Genomic DNA, 21,627 nt, shown 5'->3' with positions numbered 1-21,627 from the left:
CTATGGTTTCAAGCTATATTAAGTTAATGAGAAATGACTTGAAACTTAATATTAATATTAAATATGAAACATCAACTTCTTGCAAAACTTATAATCCAACCTCCACAAAAGTTTCTCAAAAAATCATCAAAACCGGATGACCTTAAATTACCCGTTGAACTACCATTTACATTGACATTTACCACGACCTCATCTAAACATATTTCTTAGAATTGTAATAAAATCTAACTCAATTTTATAAAATTAATTATTACTGTTTTTATTTATTAACATATTTCATTTCATATTTCATTCTATGTAGGCTTCTTGCACCAAATTGAGCACTCCAATTCCACTTGCCATCATATCTCCTTCTTAAGTCAAACTTCTGCAGCCACATAAATATAACTCATCGGTTGCAATCAAATAATAATTAAAATTGTGACTATGATAATATTATTTCCAACAACCATTCAATAAGAAAACAACTTGAAATCAAATATAAAATGTTTTATATTTCCAATTGCAATAGATGATCAAGAGTTGAAGACTAATCTTCTCACATGTCAACCATGTTATCATGATCTAAATCTCTAATTTTGCCTTCAATTTAATCTCATACACATCTCAAAATGACTTGAGCAGCTCCAAGAAACACAGTATCAATGAAAGCAATGGTTATGGCTCTGATTTCTCTATTTATCTTCTCCTTATTCTTCACTTCAAGTAAGTAACTTCACCTTTTCTCTTCACATAAATCAAAATCACAAACTTTGTGTGTTTTATTTATTAAAGAATCTAGTGTTTTTCTCTAACCTCAATTTTCTAACATGACACCATAGGTGGAGAAATTTCAGAGCAACCTGGAGTAAACTATGGACAACTAGGTAACAACCTTCCAACACCAACAGCCTCTGTGTCTCTCATCAAAAACCTCAAAGCCAAACGGGTCAAAATCTATGACACAAATCCAGAAATCCTTAAAGCCCTCGAAAACACAGGACTCCAACTCCAAGTATCAATCATGCTGCCAAATCAACTCATTACCAACATATCCTTAAACCAAACATTCTCAAACCAATGGATCCAATCAAACCTCGTACCATTTTATCCAAAAACGCTCATTCGTTATCTTCTCGTCGGTAATGAACTCATTTCCTCAACAACAAACCAAACATGGCCTCACATTGTACCTGCGATGCGTCGAATCAAACATTCCTTAACTATCTATGGTTTGCATAAAATCAAAGTTGGAACCACTTCAGCAATGGATGTATTACAAACTTCATTTCCACCTTCAAATGGAACATTTAGAAATGACATTGCCTTTAGTGTTATTAAACCCATGTTGGAGTTCTTACATGTTACCAACTCTTATTTCTTCTTGGATGTTTATCCGTTTTTTGCTTGGACTTCAGATCCTATTAATATTAACTTGAATTATGCTCTTTTTGAATCCAATAACATCACGGTTACGGATTCAAATACGGGTTTGGTTTATACTAATTTATTTGATCAAATGGTGGATGCGGTTTATTTTGCAATGGAGGGACTAGGGTTTCCGGGTATTCGGATCTTTATTGCTGAAACGGGTTGGCCTAATGGTGGCAACTTGGACCAACTCGGTGCGAATATTCACAATGCTGCAACATATAACAGAAACTTTGTAAAGAAAGTTACAAAAAAACCTCATATAGGGACACCGGCTCGACCGGGTTTGGTTCTACCGTCATTTATATTTGCTTTGTTTAATGAAAACTTGAAATCGGGTTTGGGGACAGAGCGTCACTTTGGGTTATTATACCCAAATGGCTCAAATATTTACGAGATCGACCTTTCTGGCAAAACTCTAGAGTCGGAGTTTAAGACATTGCCACCGGCAGAGGATTATAAAGGGAAGGCGTGGTGTGTGGTGGCACAGGGAGCAAATGAGACGGCGGTTGTGGAGGCATTGTCATACGCTTGCTCACAAGGTAACCAAACATGTGATTCGGTTCAACTCGGGAAACCGTGTTTTAAACCAGATTCAGTGGTGGCTCATGCTAGCTATGCATTTAGCTCCTATTGGTCTCAGTTTAGACATGTGGGTGGAACTTGTCATTTCAACGGGCTTGCCACCCAAATTGCAAAGGATCCAAGTAAGTTTCTTTTTTTTAATTCTTGTATAGAAATATATTTTCAAGTTTAAAACTTGCTTTATAGACATAGATATTAAACAAATGATTTAAATAAACTAGATTATGGTTAATTTTTTTCTTTTATGAAGGTTATGGATCTTGCAAGTACCCAAGTGTGACCCTTTGATGAAGCCACTGCCAATCAGATGGAATCAGCAAATTCAGTTTATGTATATTATTATTGCTTCTCATTTCGAGAATAACATTAAGATGATTAGAAACAAGAATAATAGTCTATAAAGTTCAATGGTTGATTAGTTAATCATTGAATGCTACTATTTGATATATCTATTGACCATCTACATTAACAACAAATCCTTATCCCATTAAGGATCGGCTACATAGATCAACTTTCGCCATAATATTACCATGCTTCTATCCAAACCATTAATCTCGAAAAAATGGCAACAGTGAAAATCAATGATCCTGAGTAGTAACCCCAGTTGAAAAAAATGAAAAAGAGAAACAGAAAAAAGTAACATTGCTCAAGTACTATTAATGTCATATATTAATGCGGTCCATGAGAAAGTATATATCAGCTGAAGGAAACATTACTCCGTATGTTTTCTTCTCTTTGACTTTCCTCCATGAGAATGATCATAAGAAAGTATATATCAACTGAAGTAAACATTACTACGTATGTTTTCTTCTTTTTGACTTTCCTCCATGAGAATGATCAGAAGGCGGAAGCATCTGACTTTGCTCCGTGAGAATGATCAGAAGAGATTGCAGAAGTGTTTGACTTTCCTCCTTGAGAATGATCAGAAGAGTTCATGAGGTTTGGCATTTGAGTTTTGGTCCCACCACGTCTTCTTTTTGGAGTCTTTGATCGTTCAGAAAATTCAGATAATGAGCTCTTCAGTCTGCTACTTTTTAATGCTGATGCACGTGAAAAATTTCCGGGAGTCGCGCCTATAGAATTTAGAAGCGCTTTTTTTGCATCAGTTGTAGTAATCTTTTCGAGTTCTTTAGGATCATGGTAATGAACAACAGAAACACGACGTGAAATCTTTCCAGCTGTAGAAAAGAGAAATGATTCCTTTTAGTGGTTGAAGCAAAAAGTATACTATAGCAACATTAACAAGAATAAGAGAGTTAGACATAATGACAAAAAAATGGCCAGATACAACAAAGGGAAATAATCGTCCAATATTGTCTAAGTCGAGTCCATATGACTCCAAACAGTGTTTCTGGTTTTTTGCACCAAAAAATTAATTTTTGAACCAAACCAGTGTTTCTTTACAAAACAAATTGTTCATCCCCATTCCAAAAAAGAAATGCAAGAAATCTTGAACTACAATTCAGACTTTGAAAACAGAATCAGCAAAACTGATAGTTCCAAATCTCCATGAAATCTGTTGCAGAAATTATTCATAGATGATAAACAAACTCTTCAAATAAGATTGGATTTAAGACGGGATTTGTGTTAAGCATGGTTATGAATAGACTATTAGAATTGACAAGTACTTGCATCAATTAGAGTTCCCGCCACAGATTATGATGAAGGTTGTGCAAAGTTGTTTCAGGTTAAGGAATAGGGTTATGGAAGATCAATAAACCATAAACTAAATTAGTGAAAATAAGTGGGGCTTAGCAGCTCAGTTCTCACAGTTTGGGTTGGGTTTTTGGAGCTTGGTTCAGGTTATTAAACTGTGAATGAAATATCAGTTCACTTTGTGTTCAAGCTATTGAACTGTATTTGAAATATCAGTTCAATTCGTGAACCAATTATTAATGGTTTGGGTTTTCGGTGTTTTTTTAACAGTACTACAAGCATCACAGTTCGAAACTGATGAACAAATCACAACATATGTTCACAACTCAACACACACAAAGAATAACAAGTTCAAAATTGACAGACAATCTGGCAACTCACAAGATTCAAAATTACTAAACAATGAAGGATAGATATTGGGTTGTCTTTGTTTAGATTCAGCTTGATAAAGCTAGATTTCAACTAACTAGAATTGGGTTTATACACATTTGTCTGTTGGGTTCAATGCAAACTGGCAGCAATGGATTTATTCCAGTTTTCTAGATCGTGACTTCATTAGTTCATTTATGACAGGAGTTGTGGAGTTGAAACTCAAAACAGAATCACTCTCTCTTTACCAATGACAATTATGCAGGAGATTTAAAAAAAAAAAGAAAACATACCAATTTTTGATTCTGTAGCAGAGGAAACAAAAACTGTTTCGTCAGGCTCCATGGAAGCAAAGCTGACAAAATCATACGCTTTCCCTGCCGACATAGTAACAATAAAATTAGGGATGAAAAAGAGACATGGTATTTTATGATGTCAAAACAAATGATTCATCTTATTTACCTGACGCGCCCTCAAAGCTGGCCAAGGTGCCATCCTTATCAAGTTTGAGCGACAATTCCTGCCCGTCAATGTCAGCTAACAAATCCTGGCCAACATTAAATACAGAGAAAGTAAGAGCATAACATGAATGATTAACACAAGATCAAATAGAGGCTCATCCATCCTCTAAATTCAAGATAAACGGAAAAACTGCCATTGCAAATAACAACTTATTTGATTCAAATGAAACCAAAAATGATTGAAGAAACTTCCCGGTCACTCACAAGTCACAATAAAGTAAGACGGAAGGGAAAAAAATGAAACAGTGTAATCAAGAGGCATGTTAATTTTCCACAGTCATTCATGAGAGACTAGCAACTTCCAAACATATATTGATAAGTAATAGAACACAAAATAAAAACATGCAAAATCAGTTTTAAAATCACAAGCACTCAAGCACAATAGAAGTTGAGATTAATAGAGATGGTTGACCATAAAGAAGTTAGAAGCCTGTTAGGGGTTTAAGAAAATATGTTTTCATGCACAATTATTATTTTTGTTGCAAAATTGACAAGCTGAAGCAGACAATCATTTTAAGCACTGTCACTACAGTCCTTAATCATATCGAAAACATTTATTTATGGCAAAATATGTTTACAACAGACACATAATTACAAACACTATCGAAAACATTTATTTATGGCAAAATATGTTTACAACAGACACATAATTACAAACACTAAAGAGAATACATAAACTGATAAACTAATCCAAGAACTTCGAGAATCTTGGTCTCTCCCTCCAAGAATTAGAGAGCTCGGTCTCTCCCAACAAAAACCATTCAATAACTATATCATCCCTAGTTTCTCCTTTTCTTTTCCTATTTATTCCTAAATAGTATAATTGTCATAATAACTTCTCATAACTGCAATTAGAAGAAGTTTAACATGGTCAAAATGACAAATACAACAGACACTGGGGATCGTCGTAGCTTTAATACTTCTGAAAAAAGGTGTGTTTGTCTTAGTGTCGGTGTCCGAGCCTGACTCCAACATTTTTATTACATTTTATTTATTCAATTTTTCAAATTATTACTGGTGTCGGCATGTCAATGTCAGTGTCACATCACACGCATAATTTTCACTATTATAACTACGAAGATAATTGATATCAACAGTTTGTGAATTTTCCTTTTGTCATTCAATTATCAACAGCAGTAATTGAAATTCAATTCAATTCAAAATAAACAAAAACAAAAACCCTAAGCATAACAGAGGAACAAGCATACATTAGAAAACGGCAATCGAAGCAGCCAAAGCTCACTGGATTCAGTCAAGTTAAGATCAACAAGTGCTTCCTTAACATCTTGCTTAAATTCGTGATGAGGTTTGTAACTCTCTGGATCATCTTTCGAAATTGCCACAACCTAAAAACACAGTAAATAATTTTGTAAGATGCATATTGAAGTGGTAGAGGTGGGAGAAGGAAGAGATTTACCTGCTGTTTGGACATTGAAGCGAAGTAGATGAAGAACAACAAGAGAGGCGGCAGCTACGATGGTGAATGAGAGGTTGGAGATGGAGAGAGAGGCGGCGGTTGCGGCGGTGAATGAGAGGATAGGAGGGAGCGACGGAGTGAAACGATGGTTTAAACGCAGGGTTTATTGGACTGGCTTTTACTTTAGTTCCGATTTTACCCTCAAATTCTATATTGTTATATGAGACATTATTTTGTCTTTTTTTGAGTTTTGATCCCCTCATTTTAAAAACCACGATTTTGATCCCTATTTTAAGTTTTGTTTTGAATATTAGTCCCCTGACTAATTTAGAAATAAATTTTGATGATGTGTGCTTATTCTGATGATGTGTCAATGTCAAATTATAATTAATTTTTTCATCTCATTACTTATTAAATTTTTAATGTTAATTAATTTAAATTTATTTCATTAATATATAATAATAATAATAATTCAAGTGATTTAAAGGTATTACATATTCTTAAATTGTGATTTTTTTCCAGAAAACGTATTCTTCCTCAAAACCAAGAACCTTAACCTTTTTTTCTCATTTTCTACTAATCTCCAAATATATAAGTGCAAATATGTTGTTCTATTCTCTTCTTCTTCTTCTTATTTAGTTGTTCTATTCTCTTTTTCCTGATTTTGTATTGGGATCAACAGATCGGTTTAGACCAGATCCAATAGCTGTGCAGAAACAAATTAGGGTTTTAGATTCGAATTTAAAAGATGGAAGTTATGTTGGATCGACGAATTTTTTCTCCTCCTCTGAGTTCTTGAGTTCTGTTCTAGTTTCTATTTATTTGCAGTTAGGTTTTGGTGTTAATTTATATGTTGATGACAAAAGGGGTGAAAGGAAGATGAATCTCTTGTAATTTCTTTTTGTCTGAAATACTGAATATGACTATGATGCTTAAATTTAGGTTGTTTGATTTTAATATTGAAGAATAAAATTGGTTGTTTTAGATGTAGGTTTCTTTAGATCTTTGGTTATATTTTGTGTTTATTTTCCTTCTGGTGTACTAGCATTTGTGAAATTTAATGGTAATAGAAGAAACACTGTATTCTTGAATTGGTAATTGTTTGGTTATATTACTTTGTTCTAAATTGTTCTTTAAAAATCAGTGTGTTGTGTATTTAGATATTTGATTTATCAATTTGATTAAATATTATCATTGTAGTGTGTTTGTCTTTTTATAAATTTAATTTATTTCATGGATATGTTTGGAAAATGGAGATGAACATTTAGTGTACGTTTTGAAAAATGAGGGATGAAATTGGTTTAATGTAATAACATTGATTGAAAAAAATATTTAAATTTAATGGGAAAACGTGTTTTTAATAAGTTAATAAGTTAATATTAAATTTAATGAAAAAAATCCATTTTAAATGAATTAATATAATAATAAAATAAAAGTGTTTAATCTGGTTTTTCCACATCATCAAAATAAGTGACATGTCATTAAAAATAGATCTCAAATTTGATGGGGGACTAAAATCCAAAACAAAACTTTAAAAAGGGACTAAAAACGTGATTTTTAAAATAGGGGGATTAAAACTCAAAAAAAGACAAAATAGAAGGACCAAAGTTGCAATTAAGCCTTTTTTTTTTTAGTTTTAAGGATTAAATATATCTAGGTAGTTATAAATATTATAACATTCAATTTTAATATTTTAAAAAATTTCTTTGAACAAGTTTTTATAATTTTTTTTCTTATAGTATTCATCTTTTCGATTAAATTCTCATAATGGAAGACGATAGATATAGAGTCAAACATGAAAAAAAAATTGACATGTGGTAGTGACGTGGGATTATATTATTTATATATGTAGAGCAAATTTGAAGCATTTTAGAAACGTCTTCCTTTTCCTTCCTTAAAATCTCTACAACTTGGGATTTCAGTGGCATATATCAGCATCACATTAGCTACAACCTCATTTAACTTCATTTCGATATTGTTTTTCAATAAATCAACAATCATTTTTACAACTCAATATACTTTGCCAGTTTCATTGAAAAACTCTCCCACATTTGTGTTTGCCAAACAATATATTGATTCTAAAAGTTGTAACTCTTGGAACTCTGTTGCACAAGACAGTGTATGTACATAGTTTTTGTCCTTACAAACTACCCTACACATATTTGCATCCTTTTTTTCAAATATCACATCCATACCATTCAAGATATTATGCTATAAACTGGCTTTCTTTAATTGTTTTAATGAAGAAAACTCCATTCCAACCTTGAAAGTAAAATCCTTACTAAGAGCATTTTCTTCATTGAATCTAATTACACTAGGTCTTTCATCACAACTTCATCATTTTCCCACTGTCAAGTTCACTAGTGTGTAGTCTTCCTCATTTATATGTTCTCTACCCATTTCTTGTGTGATAATGGATTTGCAAGATGGTTCAGTTCTGGCATCATCATTAACAACGAGCGTAACTCTAGGTTGGCCTCCGCCAATACCTACATCAAAACCTTCATCAAGCTCATTCATCCTCTCCTCCACATTATCTTCAGAACATATACCCTTCACTGATTCATCACTTGATTCACTAGAATTAACAACCTTTTCATCACATTTCTTTTCCTTCATTTTCTCTCTAACCTTATCCTTTAAATAAAGTTCTCCTATAAGTGGTTTAGGTTCAGTGTATATTTTTACTTCATAATTATCTCCAAATGCAAACAAAGTTAACTCAGATATGTCTCTCTTATTCCTAAAGGGTTATAAATCTTCATCTGAACTACCACCATAATGTTTCCGCGATATTTTCACAACCCCAAATTCAAACTCATAATCACCCTTGATTAAGTTACATATTTCAAAATAAGACCAACAATTCGGATCTTGACCATTATACTCATAAATATCCCCACTCTCATATCTTAAGTTGGGATATTTTACAAAAGAATCATTGGTGTAAAACACAACCTTTAATAACCTCATGTCTTGTACATTACACTTAGGGTTAATTTTTACAACTCAGGTCAAATATGGTATACACATAAATTGAGATGGATCCCTAAACCCTAAACTAATACTCAACATAGAAATAAAAATTTAGTAAAAAAGTGAACATACTTGAAATGGATGATAAATCACTTTTTGTGAGTTATTAAGACCTCAACACTTGAATTTATCGTTTTAATTCAGTTATTTACTAGTTTAATTTAGTGCATTTGTTTTTTAGTGGATTCTAAAGAGCATAATAGGTGCTCTTGTTTGTTCATTTTTATGTGTTTGTTACTTACGTATAGATGACTTCTGATGAGACCTGACACGATAGTAATGAAGTAGAATTCTAACCCCAATTGAAAGAGGAGAGATGAATTCAATGGAAGTTAAAAAGAAATTACCTTCACAGTTTTAGGTCATACGTGGCACCAGTCAGCAAGATGGAATGCGTTTGAATCAAATATGCAAATGGGTAAGATGAAGACGCTAAAGGACGAAACTTTGCACAATAGTACAACCACTATAATGTCCAACTTGTCTCCCTGTTGCAAAGGACTGCTGCAAGCCACCACCACTATTTTTCCTGCGCCATTAAGCCTACCACAATACATTTTTTCTCCCACATGCTGCTTGTACCCTGCTCTGCAATGGTACGAAAATGGATAATTGGAGGGAAAGTTGCAAATTTAACACTTCAACTATCAAGTCAGTAAAATGAGAGATGTAGAACTTGCAAGTGTGAGTATGAATAATACTTTATTGTGACTCAAAGTCACACTTATATAAGAGTAAGTGATATTTAAAATTGTCACTTGTTGATACTGCACGAGACGACGAATGACGTTAAATAAAAAATAACAATTAAAATGAAGGCAAAATCTTACTACAGTGCAATACTTCTACATGCGTGTCCACTTATTTGATAGTTGAGAGTGCTCATAATTGAATTTGATCTGTAGATTAAGTTGGTCTTCTTTAATCATTAAGTAGCTAAGAAGCATCTTGTAATAGCTCATTGAATTAAAAAAAAAAACATCTTTTGTCAAACATATAGATGTTTAAAAATGAAACTAAAGTAAAAAGTTTGAGTATGATTTTTTTAAAAACTAGTAAGAGACCCGTGCTACCGCACGGGTATTTGAATATTTTATGTAGTTTATTTTGAATAATATGCGTAAATATTTTATTAATGATTATGTAAATTATTTATACATGGAAAAAATCAATTTTATTAATGTTTATTAATGATTATATAAATTAATATAAGGATTGTATTGATAGTGACCCGTGAAATAAATAAATTATTAATTTTATTCAAATTTAAGCTTAAATGCACTTTTGTGTAAATGATAAATTATTTGTTAGATTGAAGCACTAAATTACATGGTTCGATAAAAATTAAATGATGGCAAGCAATGCATGCGAGTAGGACCAAGTTATGTTTCACTTTATTGCTTGAATTTTATTTTTAAGTATTTCTTGTTAGTAATTTTGGTTCTGCTTTAGTGTCCACATGGACGTTTTATTTGACATTGGATATCGAGAATCTTGATTTTGACTTCATTGTGATAAATCTTATATGTCTAAAAATTACAAATATTTACAAATATTACTAATAAGTAATATTTAACAATATTTTGTCAATTAAAATTAAAAAGGTATTATGGTGATAATGACCCGTGAAAATAGTAAGATTCCGTGATAAAATTCACGGACACTGTTATAATATTCAAGTTTACCTTGCAAATGAGAATAACAGTAGAAAGCTTGCTATGTTAAGACTCTGAATTACCATGGAACAATGGTAAGAACTAAGAACACAAGAAAGACTACCTTTTCAATCATTCATAATGCAATTTATGTACTGTGAAAGCCATAACTCATGTAAATTCACAAGGTTCTGCAATTTCTCCATTATCTGGAAGCCAAAAACTTAACTTTATAAATACAACCAGAAAAGGACCAGAAACTCAAATCAACTATAAAAACAAAAAAGCAAAACCAGAAAGTCATTGAACTCAGTGTTAATCGAGTTGGCAGCAGAGTTATCAAAAGGGAATGACCCAAATGCAAGTGTGTAAGGAAATCAAACTTGAAGCATATTTGATCTGCAACAAAATGTAAATTTTTGTTAGTAAAAAAGTGAATGCCATTCGAAGTGACAGACATCAATAAACCTAAAGATCTTACAATTGACTGCTTTTTCTCATTCAAATATTTGGTAGTTTCTCTGTCAAACCTAGACTCCAAAACTTTTTCATCTTTATCGAACTCTTTTATAAGCCTGAAAAAACAGATCCAACAACATATACACTAAACGGTAAGCAGAGAGCTAAACCTTAGTTCTTAAATTAAGGAAATTCATGATCAAGACTTTGTGTGCTTCCAATGCCAAAAATGAATCAATCAACCAACATTTAGAAAGTACTGACAACAGATTCGTGTTTTGTACCACTTTTAGAAGAGAAAAGATTAATTCTAGTGAAGTAGAATTGATTTTGACATCTATGAATGTTCATCCAAAAAGAAAATTCATAAAGTTAACAACAAACAAAACAGTAAACTTGAAATTGAATTAAACACAATAAATTAAACAAAGATTCAAAGCAAGAAAAAAACTAACTAATAACAGAACAAATATCCAAATTAGAACTGAAAAGAATCTTCCAATGTAATTTTTCAGAATCAAAGGTCCATTGAGAAAGCATTATCAATGTTCACGCTGGATTGGGGTCCCTATTGACAACATGTTAGTTCCAGCTTTAGCAAAAGATCAAAGGCTTCAGAGCTTCAAAAGTAATGGGTCAAACGGAAATGATATGCATAGCAAAGCTAACCTAATGCTCCAGCCTCTCACCAACATAAAATTAATGGCATATTCATACAACGGTGTTGTCGATTGCTGATGGCAAAAGGGCAAAAACATACAATATAGTAAGATTCCGACATGTATGATTAAAATAATAAACTATAATTAAAATAATTATGTGTTCAATAATTAGCCGAGACACTATTCCTGCTAATAAATTTTATCAACTTTAATCACAAAAATATGAACTAACCATCAGATATGTGCAGTCAGGTTTGCTACCTGTGATTTTTTTTGGAAAACTGTAAATAGTTGAGCTCAAGGATATCAAAACATGAAAACCAAAACAACATAAAAACTAAAATGACTGGAAAATCGAGCAGGAACATACCTTGAGTTATTTTCAGCCATGTCGAAGTACAAATCCTGAAAAAACTGAAAAAGAAAACAGAATCAGGGATGAAGATGAGTTTCTACCATACCATAGAATCAGAGACGGAGATTTTTGTGGCTATGAGTTTATGCATTTGCGAGTTCACTTTTTCTTCCATTTCACAGAAAGTTTCCGCAGTGCTAGGGTTTGAAGACAAAGAGATATGAGAAGAAAGAAAATGGGAAAGGGAGGGAAGGGAAAAGTTTTGGCAGCTAGGGTTTAGAAAAAAGTTGAAATGTGAAAACGGGAAAGAGAGAGAAAACGGAGAGAGAGAGAGAGAGAGAGAGAGAGAGAGAGAGAGAGAGAGAGAAGGTTTATGCAAGTACAACAATTGAAAAAAGTGACAAATGAGAACACAACGTTTGGCATGTTCTTTTTTTTTATTTTGTTAATTACATAATTAACCTTTTGTATGGTAAAGAAATTATAAGGGAAAGACAAAATAGACCGTTTGGGCAATTTCTTAGACCATTTACAATGGTTGAAAAACTCAACACCCACTTTTTCAACTCCCAACACTCCACATCATTTTCTCTTTCTTCCACCTAATAACTCAACACCCATTCAACTTTTACCCTCTCCAATGGTTTTTCACTCAACACCTTACCCCACCACTTTTTATTTTCATATTCTTATTTAAATTTTATTTTTATTTTTATGATTACATAAAATTACAATTATCGATTAAAATTAAATTAAAATAATAAATACTTAATAATAGTTGGGATTTTGATAATTGTTGGGTTATTGAAAATTGTTGGGATTTTGGTTAAATGGAAAATTAGCAGAATTTTGAGTGTTAAAATGATTATTGGGATCCATTTCACTAAAAAAAGACACTTAACTTAAAAAAAACACTAATAGAAAGATAATAATAGAGAAAGATAGTGAAAAACTTGGTTTTTTTTCTGTGTCCAAATCAAATGAACCAAGTCTCTATTTATAGAGAAAAAAAAATCATGAATTTTGGTATAAAAATAAAAAATAAAAAATTAATTTGCAACGAAATAATTGTGTTCAAAGTATTAAATGGATAAAAATATGGCCAGCCAATCAATACCAGCCACGTGGCAGTTTACATGGTGTTGAGTTTTCTCAACACCTCTCTCCTCCAACACACACTCAACACTCTATTAAACACCCCATTGCACTTGATTTTGTGGTGTTGAGTTTCATTAAACCAACCATTGTAAATGGTCTTAGTATTGGGTAAAATAAATAGTAGATAATAGAAGAGAGAGAAAGTCTTTTGTAATAATGCAAGCTAGTATTGAGAGCATTAAAAAGAAGAAGGACACATGTGATAAATGTGATAAGGGATAAAAGTTAAACTGCCCTTCACCTAGAGAAATGACAATGCAATGTCATTTTATCATACACATCAACCTAGCCTAATAAATAAGTACTACAACTTTGTTTTCTTGAAATATTGTAATGCAAATTGATGATATGACTCACAATGATTTTTGTCGCATAGTACACCTTATAACAACAGTCCCATTAGAATACGCACTTATCATTATCACTTATCGTTTCTGATCCGAGCACACAGAAAACCAAACCAAACCAAACCTCTCTCTCTTTGACCCTTCTCTTACCTCAAAAGTCTCAAAACCTTATCCACTCCATCAAATTATACCATACTCTCTTCACTCCACTATCTATATACTCCAATTATTTCTCTTTTTATATTATCATCATCATAATAATAACTAATAATATCTTATCTTATATCACGACCTTTTCTTTGTTCTTAAAACTAATAAATATTCATTCATTTTTTCCAACACAACACAAACATAGAACAAACAACAACATAAACACAACAACAACCACCTTGCCGTTGATGGAAAATTGTCTTCACCACCTTACAATCAAAGGATTCTTCTTCACTAAACCTATTTCTTTTTCATCACCTTCTTCTTCTTTGAACTTTAGGTGCTTCAACAACAACAGCAACAGATTGAAGGTGATTAAGGCGAGTGCTGGAGCTAGCCACTGTCAATTCAGTAGTTTGAACTCTCCTTTGTTACCACAATCCACGGTTGGGAATTTTCTTAGTGGTGTTTTGCAGAATCATCGTAATCTCTTTCATGTTGCTGTTCAAGAGGAACTTAAACTATTGGCTGATGATCGAGATGCTGCAGTTTCTCGCATGATTCTTAGTTCTGATTCTGATCAAGCCTTGCTTCACAGGTAAAAACTAAGAACTTTGGTAAATCTTGATCATGTATGTATGTACTAATCATCCATGTATGATTGTTACCTAATTAAGTCTTTCTTTGATTCCATTTTTGGAGAAGTTAGAATTGATTCTGAAAAGTTTAGTTGCTTTTGAGTGAAATTGCTTTTGACTTTAGAATTCATTATAACTTTTGAAGATTTTTACCCTGATTTACTTAAACTAATTTGGATTGTTAAATCAAAATATAAACTAATTTACATTCAACTTCTTTTTAAATAAAATCAACTCAATTCATTTAATTTCTTACCAGTAGATATAAATAGTAGGTGACTCGATAGCAGGTATCTATAACAGGTGGTCTAGCAGATTTTAGATAAGCTCTGATACCATATTAGAAATGTGATTTATGCCTATGGCCCGATAGCAGATATTAGATATTTGATACCGGGTGGTCCAACATGCCTATGGCCCGATAGATAAATACTTGATACCAGGTGGTCCAACCGATTTTGGATAAGATCTGAAGCTATCTTATAAAGAAATGTGATTTATGCCTAACTCAGTCCTAAAAAAATACTATTTACGCTGATGTTGTAATAGTACAATTGTAATTTGTAGATATTCGCCGAAAAACTATTGACTTAAAAACCTTTTCTGAAATGCCTACAGGAGGATTGCACAGATAAAAGAGAATCAATGTGAAGTTGCAGTAGAAGATGTTATGTCCTTGTTGATATTTTACAAGTTTTCCGAAATTCGGGTTCCTTTGGTTCCAAAGCTTTCAAGTTGTCTTTACAATGGAAGGCTAGAGATATTGCCTTCAAAAGATTGGGAGCTTGAGTCTATTCACACATTAGAAGTTTTGGATATGATAAGGGAACATATAACCACCGTAACCGGCTTAAAAGCAAAGCCTAGTGTAACAGAAAGTTGGGCAACTACCAAAGTTCGACAATTTTTACTTGCGCGTGTATACGTCGCTTCAATATTATACGGCTACTTTTTGAAATCGGTTTCCTTAAGGTATCATCTAGAAAGAAATCTAAATTTGGCTAACAATGATGTTCATCTTGGTCATATGACTACTAACCTCTCATTTAAAGATATGTATCCTTGCGGATTCGAGGAAGATATCTTTGGTCCTTTGAGTAACATGCAATCGATCGGGCACGGGCACGGACAAGGGCTGATTCGATATGAAGAGGAAATCGAAGATTTGAAGTGTTATGTTATGAAGTTTCACCCTGGATCATTGCAGAGGTGTGCTAAGTTAAGATCTAAGGAGGCTGTGAATTTGGTTAGGAGTTATAGTTGTGCACTTTTTAACAATGAAGGGTTTAATTCTGTTGAGAATGATGATGTTATTTTGACTTCATTTTCAAGTCTTAAAAGACTAGTCTTGGAAGCTGTTGCTTTTGGATCATTCTTGTGGGAAACAGAAGATTACATTGACAATGTATATAAACTTAAGGATCATTAAGACAGAAGTAAACAATCATTTTGAGCTTTGAATGTGTCGAGTACTTTTGTTACGTGTCTTCCATTAGTCAGATTGATCCATCGAATTACTAACGGATAATAGAATCAATGTTGCATTTCGTATTTTGATACATTCAGAGACTATAGTGACTCCGTCGACCAAAATGAAGGCACGGGATAAGTTCCAATGTTCATTGAGCGAATTCCTGTTGTATATAGTGAGTTTTGTTTTTAGGTTTTGAGTGATAATTCCTGTTGTATAATACACATTTTTATTTACCTTGTACATTGTGAATATGTATGTATATATGTTTTGAATATTTTTCAGTTTTTCTTTATGATGGTTATGAATATGCTGTAATTAGACAGAAGAAATTTGTTTTCTTATTTGCACAGAAATGGAGATGAGTTTAAACACTCAAGTTGGCACCAAAACTATGACTCAGACTTACAAAAATCTTCAATTATGCAGTTAAGTGATTTATATTTGAACCCTCTAATAGTACTCCGCCAAAAAGTGGTTAGTTGGTGAAGTTTGAGAATTTTTAAAAGTTGATGTATGTGGACTAAAACATCAATTATTTATAGATACTATTTTTGTTTATATTTTATTTAGGAGGGTCTACCTATTTTCTATAAAGCAAATGGAAGTACATAAAGCACACTTCTATCTAGCACACCATAACTGTTATATATTCAATTTAATGTTAAAGTATCAAAGAACAAATAGTTTTACCTAGTTGTAGCTACTCGAATTTTTAAAAAGTTAAAAATGAAAATGGTATAATTTTTTTTAATAAGAAGAGATTTGTTTTGTGTCATCCACATGATCTAATAAGATCGGTCAAATTCTAAGGTTTAATTTATGGATTCGATCGTTTAAATATAATCAGGGTCGACTCTGGATTCAGGTAAAGAGATTCATAATCCAGGACTTCCAAAAAATAGAGGTCTCAAAATTATTTTTATAAATTATAAACTCAAAATAAATATATAAATATTTATTGTTCAACTTAATATGCTATGTAAGTTAGTTAGTGTAGTGGTAAAGAAGTTTATTTTAATCCTAAAATCAATGGTTTGATCTTTGATGTGTGCATTTTTACTATTTAAATGTATTATTTTACAAAAAAAAATAAATACCTTGCACCTGCTTGTGAAAAACACCTTCCAGGCCCACACATATCAACATTAATATAATTAAAGGATTCATGTGTTCTTTGTTTAGTTTTGTTAAACTTCATTCTACAAGATTTACCAAATACATAAGTCTCGCAAAACTCCAACTTTTCGACCTTGTCACCATATAACAGATTTTGTTTCGACAATTTGACTATGCCTCTTTCACTGACATGACCAAGTCTCTTATGCCATAACTCAGTCTTCGACACGTGTTTTGTAGACACCACATATTTTGAACCACTTATGACCTCGTTCTCAAGGGTATACAAGTCTTGCCTTTGGATGCCTCTGAAAACTTCCTTTCATCCCTTCACTACCCTTAGGATACCTTAATCTCCTTTAAAAACATATCATTTCTTGTCGAATTCACCAAGAGAAATCAAATTTCTCTTCAAATCAGGTACATACCTAACATCGGTCACTAGCTTTATTGACTCATTATGGAGCTTGAATTTTACATATCCAATTCCTGCAATTTTGTAGGCATTGTTGTTTCCCAGTAACACTGATCCACCGCCTTGATCACAAAATTCCTCAAACACAATTTTGTTTGGAGTTATGTGCCAAGTGAAACCTGAATTCAAGATCCATTCCTTGCAAGAATTTCTTCTCGAAACTAAAAGAACATTAGATGATTCAAAATCACCTTGCACAATGGGTGCATTACCATTGTCCTTACCACCATAATTGTTCTATCAATCAGGGCATACCTTTCGTGTGTGACCATTTTTCTTACAGTGATAATACCTAATTGTAAAAGTATCATCACAATAAGATTTATGCTGACCTTTACCATTCTTCTTTTCAAATTTACCATTTTTCTTCGAGAATTTCCCCTTAACGGGCAAACTTTCACTTACACGCGATGGTTTATGCTCACTTCTCTCGTTCAAGTCCTTTGAGTACAATAAGGATTGAACTTCTTTCAAGGTCAAGGAATATCTTCCATACAAGAGAGTTTCTTTGAAGTGGGCATGAGAACATGGTAAAACACACAACAATTCTTGATCTTCATCAATGATCTTGACATCAATTTTTTAAATATCAAGAATAAGCTTGTTGAACATATCAAACTTCTCAGCCAATACTTTGTCTTCACTCATCTTGAATGAATACAAAGCTTGCTTCAGGTAGAGGCGATTGACCAACAATTTGGTCATGTACAAACTTTCGAGTTTCGTCCACACACCTGCGGCCATCTTCTCCTTTAAAATTTGTCGGAGAACCTTATCACCAAGGCTCAATATGATGGCACTGCAAGATTTCTCTACCATCATCATTTTCTCCTTATCCGTTAACGCAACATCCATGGTTGCGGCTCCCTTCAACATTTCTAGCAAACCCTACTGAACAAGTAAAGCCTGCATCTTCATGCACCACAAACCGAAACCATTCACACTGGTGAATTTCTCAATCTCATACTTCGTTAACGACATCTCCTTCTCCATGCTCATCGTACCAGTTTATTATAATGAAGTATCGTCAAGAACAAACCAAAACTATGAGAAATATTGAGTTTCATGAACTAACACAAGGAACCCTGTTATATTTTAAAGAAGAGAGAGAGAGAGAGAGAGAGAGAGAGAGAGAGAGAGAGAGAGAGAGAGAGAGAGAGAGAGAGAGAGAGAGAGAGAGAGAGAGAGAGAGAGAGAGAATATAGGGGAAAAACAAGAAGAAAATCAAGATTGATTATAATTGTTTTACTATTCACTTACTTAATAAGGGTTCAAAGATTACAAGTGAATAACAACAACCAACATCTCTTAACAACCTGAGAGAATTAGTCTATTTGTATTTTGCTAAACTAACTTAAGTTACAAGCTTACTTAAATTTATTTTATAATTTATTTTAATTTAAAATAAAATAATTATATATTAAAAGTTTTTTATGTCATTTTAATTCAACTAATTAAACTATTAATTTTATCAAACATTTCAATTATTTTGTCAACTATAAATCATCAATTATAAATTATAAATTATCAATCATCAATTATAAATTATATTTTATCAACTAAATTATTAATCAATCGCTATTTTTAACAAACAGAACCTATAACTTAAAAAAAAAAAAACAATAAGACCATTAATTATAAACGTAGATTAAATTCAAGATACAACCCTTGGAAAACAAGTTAGCATGTTCTAATTAAGTTCTTTGACTGTCTTCCTGTCAAAAACTCAAGCATAAGAATAAATATAGAAAAAAAATCAAGCATAAGAATCTGAAACAGAATATGCTTCTCTATGTGGGCTCTAAATGACCGTAAAACCAGAATAATATTCTTAATGACTTTCTGACTCCTTATCCTAATCCAGCCGACTAGGGTACAGTCGTCTTTCCATTAATATTGAGGATGAAATCGTCTTTCAAGCTACCAAAGTTAAGGGTAAAATTGCACACTCAGTAATACTTATGTTATTATTTAAGTTGTTGGATGGCATAACGGTAAACACACACTTCATTTTTATATCAATGTAGAGACCACATCCCCACCCCACTAACAACAGCCAAAGCAATCTTTATTTTAATATTTTAAAAATAATATTTAAAATAAAAGTTTAATAGATATGTATAATGTAAAATAGTTTTATATTATTATTTAATAAAAAATTCTTAATTTATTATATTATTAAATTTTTTAAAAAATAAAATAAAATAAATATTAATTTACTAAATTATTAAAAAAAGTTTAAAACAAAATAATAATTAAATTGAATAATAGTCGTGATTGATTAATACTATAAAATTATACGTTAATCATTTTCTCTTAAAATAATAAAATAAAAGTTTGAATATTTATTTAGAATAGTATTCTAATTGCAATTTTGACATTTTTAGTTATTATTTTGAAAACAAAAACTGAATATAGTTTAGAATGATAAAAATTATGTTGACCGAATTACATACATAGGATTATATTGATTATTATTATTTTATTATTATTATTATAGATCAACTTACTTAAATATTTTTTAATTATTACTTTATTAAATTTTATACTTTGTATTCAATATATTTATTATAAAAAAATTGTGAGTCTTAAATTATTAACCAAATATTAATATTATTAGTTATTATATTTAGGAGTTGCGGTATGATTTGAGCGGTTTTGACGTTAAAAATCATCTGAACCGCAAAAGAAAATAATTTGCGATTCGGTTTGATTCGGTTGACTTTTAAAAATAAAACCCAATCAAATCAAACTAATGCGGTTTTGGTTGGTTCAGTTTTAAAATTTTTTTATTAAAATATAATTTTGTGTTTAAAGAATGATATACATTTCGTGTTTAAAAAATTAAAAAACTATTTGGTTTATTCTATTTTTTTGGTCTTACAAATTTATCTTAAGTCTAAAGAAAGATATACATAAAACATTTTTAAATAAGTATCATACAAACAATACGATAAAATATATTTTATCAAAAATAGTATTTATAAATGAAAAGTATTTTACTTTTGATGATATATAAATTAAAATAAATATCATACAAAAAATTTGATAAAATATACATATTATATTTGTTGATTTCTCTAAAAAAATTAAAGAAATATATATCAGCTAATTTTGTAATATAATACGGTTTAGTTTGGTTTGTAAAATACAAACCGCAAACTAAACTAAATCAAACCGAATCGCGCATTTCTATTAGAAAATGACTCAAACACCTTCGAATTAAATGCAATTTTTTATAGTATTTACTTGATTTGATTCAATTTTACGATTTTTTATTGAACCGATTTAATTTTAAACACTCCTAATTATATTCATTAGCTTTTAACATTACAAACTCCTATCAATTTCTAGTATTACAAACTCCGAATATTGTCAAATTCATATTATCTTATCATTCTATATTATTCAATATTTTATTTTCAAATTAAGTTTTTTATCTCAGTTTCATAATTTTATACACTCATTCAATTTTATGAGTTTTTTGTTTGTTAATGTGACATAGGTAACGTGACATCATCTTAACAGAGTTAGCTTATAGTATTTCATATTCATTTTCTCTATTATCACATCATTAATAACGCCCTTTCAACAAAAAAAATAAATTAAAATATAATTGAGTGAAAGTTGTGAAATAAAATATCAAAAACTCAACTTTTAATATATAAATCACTAAAACTTCAATTGTTTCTATTTTTAGAACTTCAACCTATCAAGTTCAAAGTCAATCATCATTGAATAATTAACGATTGATTTTAGTAAAGGTGCGTGAGCACACAAGAAAGAGAAATTTTTATTTGAGCTTTAAGGTTTAAAAATAATTTCTTCCCAAATAAAAAATGCAAGAACACAATAACAAAAATAAATAACACAATTATTTTTATAGGTTCATTTTTAACGAAGTTACTCCAGTCCACCTGTCAAGGTGATTTCGCCTTATTAACAAGAATTTAATCCACTATAACCAAACTGATTACAGGACCATAATAAAGACTACCTGTCAATATTACAAACCACAACAAAGATTAATTGTCACTTGTTGTAATCCATGAAGACTAAATGTCAATGTCTTCTTAAGAATTTTGACTAAAGCCATAGTCTCTTAAGGAACTATCAACTTCACTCGTTGAATACAAATGTTTTG

At 31.3% G+C, this 21,627-nt stretch overlaps 3 protein-coding genes across 3 annotated transcripts; 2 read left to right on the top strand and 1 right to left on the bottom strand.

Annotated features, from left to right (window-relative positions):
- The first annotated feature begins 430 nt into the window (after window positions 1–430).
- On the top strand, window positions 431–2,441 carry LOC131616368 (probable glucan endo-1,3-beta-glucosidase A6). Its single transcript, XM_058887682.1, has 3 exons — window positions 431–705; window positions 822–2,117; window positions 2,246–2,441. Exons 1-3 carry the CDS (start codon window positions 645–647, stop codon window positions 2,281–2,283), a joined length of 1,395 nt encoding a protein of 464 aa, XP_058743665.1. The 5' UTR covers window positions 431–644; the 3' UTR covers window positions 2,284–2,441.
- A 66-nt stretch (window positions 2,442–2,507) lies between these two features.
- Window positions 2,508–6,167, bottom strand: LOC131616369 (uncharacterized). The gene is made up of 5 exons (XM_058887683.1): window positions 5,959–6,167; window positions 5,750–5,887; window positions 4,483–4,567; window positions 4,314–4,397; window positions 2,508–3,173 (listed from the first exon to the last, which is right to left on the bottom strand). The coding sequence occupies exons 1-5, from the start codon at window positions 5,971–5,973 to the stop codon at window positions 2,833–2,835; spliced, it is 663 nt and encodes a 220-aa protein (XP_058743666.1). The 5' UTR covers window positions 5,974–6,167; the 3' UTR covers window positions 2,508–2,832.
- Window positions 6,168–13,875: 7,708 nt separating this feature from the next.
- LOC131616366 (UV-B-induced protein At3g17800, chloroplastic) lies at window positions 13,876–16,166 on the top strand. Its single transcript, XM_058887680.1, has 2 exons — window positions 13,876–14,378; window positions 15,037–16,166. The coding sequence occupies exons 1-2, from the start codon at window positions 14,029–14,031 to the stop codon at window positions 15,845–15,847; spliced, it is 1,161 nt and encodes a 386-aa protein (XP_058743663.1). The 5' UTR covers window positions 13,876–14,028; the 3' UTR covers window positions 15,848–16,166.
- The last annotated feature ends 5,461 nt before the right edge of the window (window positions 16,167–21,627 follow it).

This window comes from Vicia villosa, linkage group LG7 (assembly GCF_029867415.1).
Source record: "Vicia villosa cultivar HV-30 ecotype Madison, WI linkage group LG7, Vvil1.0, whole genome shotgun sequence".
Taxonomy (NCBI): Eukaryota; Viridiplantae; Streptophyta; class Magnoliopsida; order Fabales; family Fabaceae; genus Vicia; species Vicia villosa.
Note: the sequence above shows the minus strand (reverse complement) of the source record. Positions and strands in the feature narration are given on the sequence as shown.